At 34.9% G+C, this 5,000-nt stretch overlaps 1 protein-coding gene across 1 annotated transcript in view; it reads right to left on the bottom strand.

The window, feature by feature from the left end:
• Window positions 1–4,634: 4,634 nt before the first annotated feature.
• Window positions 4,635–5,000, bottom strand: part of LOC137618488 (myosin heavy chain, clone 203-like) — a 1,185-nt gene continuing 819 nt past the window's right edge. Inside the window, exon 1 of the mRNA XM_068348647.1 lies at window positions 4,635–5,000. This exon is cut by the window's right edge and continues 819 nt beyond it. Coding sequence (XP_068204748.1) covers window positions 4,635–5,000 — 366 coding nt within the window.

The raw sequence follows: 5,000 nt of genomic DNA on the forward strand, positions 1-5,000 counted from the left end.
GCTAGGGTGCCACAGCCCACCCTCCCACATTTCCACCACAGATGAAGCTTCATAATGCTGAATCCCCTACTGCTGCTACCTCCGCTGTCATCCAAGGCATCGGAGGCAGTAGCAGGGCCTACCGGAACTGAGTCCCAATCGCTCGCAATTCATTCCTATTTCTAGCACGCTCTCTTGCCTCTCTCACATCTATCTTCCTATCACCCAAAGCTTTCTTCACTCCATCCATCCACCCAAACCTTGGCCTTCCTCTTGTACTTCTCTCATCAACTCTTGCATTCATCACCTTCTTTAGCAGACAGCCATTTTCCATTCTCTCAACATGGCCAAACCACTTCAACACATTCATATCCACTCTAGCTGCTAACTCATTTCTTACACCCGTTCTCACTCTCACCACTTCATTCCTAACCCTATGTACTCGAGATACACCAGCCATACTCCTTAGACATATATATATATATATATATATATATATATATATATATATATATATATATATATGTATATATGGGGATGTGTATATATACATACATACATACATACATACATACATAATTGATCGCCAAACGCCGTTCTCCACGATCTAGAGGACTGCATCTGATCAGATGCACCTTTAGGTTATATGTGATGGCTAGCCCATAACCTTCTCTTTATTCCCAACCTATTCCTTGAGTATCGAACCTAGTTAGGTAAAAAGGACCTGTATTGGAGTCTGTAGAACTATGGCCATAGTACTCGTAGACATGATTTCAATACTTCTTGGAGCTGAAATTTGTTCGGTTGAATATTATCATGAAATTCTGCCTTAAAGTAAGAATGGGGATGCATTTATCTTTAGTCAATGCTCATTTGCTATTTAGGATTATTTTCTAGATAAATATGTCCTAATCCTTGTATGCAAAATATGTGTTTTATATAATGAGTTGAACGAACTGTTTAAGAGTACTATGAGTGTCATAGATTAGAGGGCGCGATCACTGAACTCTGTTATACGTGACGTGTCCCTAGAATCATAATGTGACAGTATATTTCCATCACAGTGGAGAATTCCACAAAACCTAACAATTCAGCATGTTGAGAGAGCAAGATTGCATCTTGCTTGTGAGAGTTAGTCAGTACCATTCTAGCGGTCAGGTAGACAAGGTACTCACTTGAGAGTATCGGCTGTACACAGTGTATTCACGAACCTTTTTGTAATAAAGTGAAAAAAACCATGTTCCGATGTCTCATTATCCGTTGACATGGGACAAATATGTAGATAGAATGAAGAAAAAAAAAAGATATTTAAACAAATATTTATTTGATCTCGCAAGAGTATACCGATTTATTACAGTGAGTGATATTTTGTAAAATTATATTTCACTTGAGATATGTAATAAAGAGTATTTTTGTAAACTAGTATGTGTAGCGGTTACATTTTAAGTTTGCAACGGCCATTACAACTTTGCTTTCAAGAAATGAGCAATACTTTTTTGAACTCATGGGAATGGACTCTTCATCTTATTTTCTCTTTTCCAATGCGATGAATTACTGCTGGCTCTTCTGAAAGAGCTTCACTAAGTGGCACTGTCTTCCCTTTAATTTCTTCCGAAATATTTCTGGCGAGGCAGCTCTATTCCGTCAATTCCAGCTCTCTCTCTCTCTCTCTCTCTCTCTCTCTCTCTCTCTCTCTCTCTCTCTCTCTTCTCTGGGGATTCCAGGGAATTCCGAGAGACGAAGGATAATACGTATTAGTTTCTTGCTTGCGATCCTTCAGGATTCCTGAATCCGAAGTGGTATTGTTAGCCCATGTGGGATTTCTCTGTCTTTCAGTAATGCTATTTTGATTCCAGTGTCTTTTTCTGATAATCCCCATTGTTTCCTTTATAAGTGAATAGTCCTTAATCAGTGACAGTCTCGCTACTTGTATTACTTTTTAAATTTACTAATAACCTGTTGTTCATCGATCGTTGTCTCTACCGTTAGGTATTTGATAGTACTATAAATAGAGGAGCCGTTGCAAAGGCTTATCCTCAAAGTACAAGTACAAGTACTGTGAACATAAAAATTTCCCAAATCTCCTTATTTTCAGGAACTCTCCCATGGCGTTCTTATATTCCTGCATTCCAGGCATTCCAAATCTTTCACTTGACATAATTTTGCTCTTAGTTTAATTCATGAACATTCGTGCTCATATAAGGACATTATCCCCTTACTGTTCCTTCCGTATTTCTAACGTGATTTCTCTATGGGAGTTCAAGGTGAAAACTTATCATTTTTAAACTCTCTGGGTGTAGGATGAAAACTTGATATCTCTCCTATATAATAAAGATCAAGTGTCAGGATATATATATATATATATGTATATATATATATATATATATATATATATATATATATATATACACACACATATATATATATAATATATATATATATATATATATATAGTCACGCTTAGTGGCAATGCCAGACGCCTAACTACTCGGTCTCACCCCGTCCCTCAGGTAGGGGGAGACAGAGTAGTCATACCTTTGTTGGGGGTGGGTGCGTGTGTGCGTATCTAACTATTTGGCCATCACTTATTACGGGTCACGTACCTTGTATTATAAGGCAATATAAAACATATTTCTTACCAAGTGAAAATTATTTCATATCAAACGATCCATGTAATTGCAATATAGGATATCAGCTCATATCCCGTCTTTTAATAAAGAATTACGTAGGAATTCTGAAGAATTGCTGTTTTGAGAAATCTTACGAAACCTGTGATTGTAATGAAAACTAAAAATCATGATAGCGGATGGTGTCCTCTGGAAATATCTTGTTTCGTGTAAATCGTTAAAATAATCATGAATTGGAAGTATTTTTGAGGCCATTTGCGTCAATAGGAGTAGGAGGAGATGATGATGAGGAGTATTCCTAGTCAAGTGAAACTTTGTAAGTTTTCGTTTATTAAATTGCAATGAGTTCGATTAAAATGAAACTTGCATGCAGCACTTCTTCACAACGACAGGTTCAGTATTTTTTGTATAAAGTTATCATAAAGTCTTGTTTATAGTCATGCACATTTTTTTCACTGGTAAAAAAAAAATGGTAATAATTAATGTCATTCACCAGTTTTGGGTTTTATAGAATGACAAATTAGTGTGTAAAATTTATGTGGAGTTACTTATGAAGGTTTAAAGAAAATCATGACCAATTTCAGATTAAAAGATAAGTTAAAAGAGAAAAGAAAATTGTCAATGAGATTGAGGTGGCAGAATGCGGAAAAGATTTCTCATACATTATATGCCTGCAATTTCGATAATAGTAAAGGCAAAAAGTTTTTTTATCAAATAATCTCAAAGGAATTCATGCAAATTAATATCATAATTAGAAATAGGTTCCTAAATTCATTACCAACATAAGAAAAATTTAATTTTGACCTGTTCATCACGTAGCTGGATAATGAAAGATGATCTGAAAAAGTTATATAATTTGGGGATTTTCATATCAGAAAACAATTCAAATTGCGTTGATGTTCAAACAATGTCCTATGAACAAAGGCTGAAAGAAAAGTGAATACATAACTTTATGTTATCTACCATGATTTATCATCATACCAATTCAGAAGAGTCGGATTATTTTTATTATTATTATTATTATTATTATTATTATTATTATTATTATTATTTGCTAAGCTACAACCGTAGTTGGAATAGCAGAATGCTATAAGCTCAGGGGCCCTAACAGGGAAAATAGCCCAGTGAAGAAAGGTAACAAGGAAAAATAAAATATTCTAAGAGTGACATTAAAATATTTCCTATATAAACTATAAAAATAAGCAAACCAAGGAGAGAATGATTTTTCCACCGCTCATAAAATATTTCTGGTGTTCTCTGTTTTAAGTTTTCCTGGTATCTGCGTAATTGCTCTAAAGTAGGAATCATGAAAGCAATACTTCACAAAGCATATCGCGTGTGGCAGGCGTGGGGTTTATCACATAAGGAGATAGAGGGAGTCGAACAGCTACTGACAAATCATTTCCCTAAAGTTTAAGAGAAAATTTTCTCCATAAGTCTTATAATTATGTGCAATCTTCAGAGGTTAATACCATAAGGTTTTATTTTCAATGGCAAGTAAACCCAAACTCTGATATGAGAATGAAAAAATTAAGTTATTGTTAAAAGGTAAATAGAACCAGGTAATGAAATAACTGATTCGTCTTCAAGGAAACATTATGAAAAGATTTGAAAATTTTTGGAAAAATAAAAGTCTTGCTTTCAGATTAGAGGTAAAACTTACGATGTGCTTTTATGAAAATGAAAAAACAAATGTGAATGTGGATGCTTGTATTTGTATATCCTTAAAATGAGATATGATTGATTTTACAACTTTTTTGTTTGATATCATTACAATAAGATACCTAAGTTTAACTTATTGCGTCATCAAGTTCGTAATTAAATACATAGTCTTTATGATGATGATTGGGTCATTGTGAATTAAGAGAGACAAGTGGGCACAAAAATCAAATTTCTGTGGTTAATGAAACAGAAAAATAATTACAAGCATTTATTAAAAGTAGTTCCTTTTATATATTTACAAAACAAATTTCAGCATAAAAAGAATGAGCATTCCTTTAAAAACCTCAAATGAAACTTTGTAACTTCCTATGGAGCCCCATTAAAGAGCTGATCGTCATTCTTCATCAGGCCAAAGGCCAAACTTTGGCGCCATCTCATGAGAACAGAGATTTGTTGTTGAAGTCTTGCGTTTGTTTCCTCTTGTTGTTTCTTCTGCATCTTGATGTTTTCAAGGTCACGGAGACACTGTTCCTTCTCTCGTTGTAGCTGCCGCAGCTCATCTTGCAGTCGATTATTTTCTCCATCGATGGCGTTGGCTTTCTTGGTCATCTCCTGAAGACGACAGTCTCTCTTTTGCAGCAAATCCTTTTGATCCTGAAGTCTGGTGTCTTTTTCTTGTAGCTGGCATTCCAGATTTTGCTTCTTTTGCGAGAGGAATCTTACTTCTTTTCG

Source organism: Palaemon carinicauda, chromosome 24 (assembly GCF_036898095.1).
Source record: "Palaemon carinicauda isolate YSFRI2023 chromosome 24, ASM3689809v2, whole genome shotgun sequence".
NCBI lineage: Eukaryota > Metazoa > Arthropoda > Malacostraca > Decapoda > Palaemonidae > Palaemon > Palaemon carinicauda.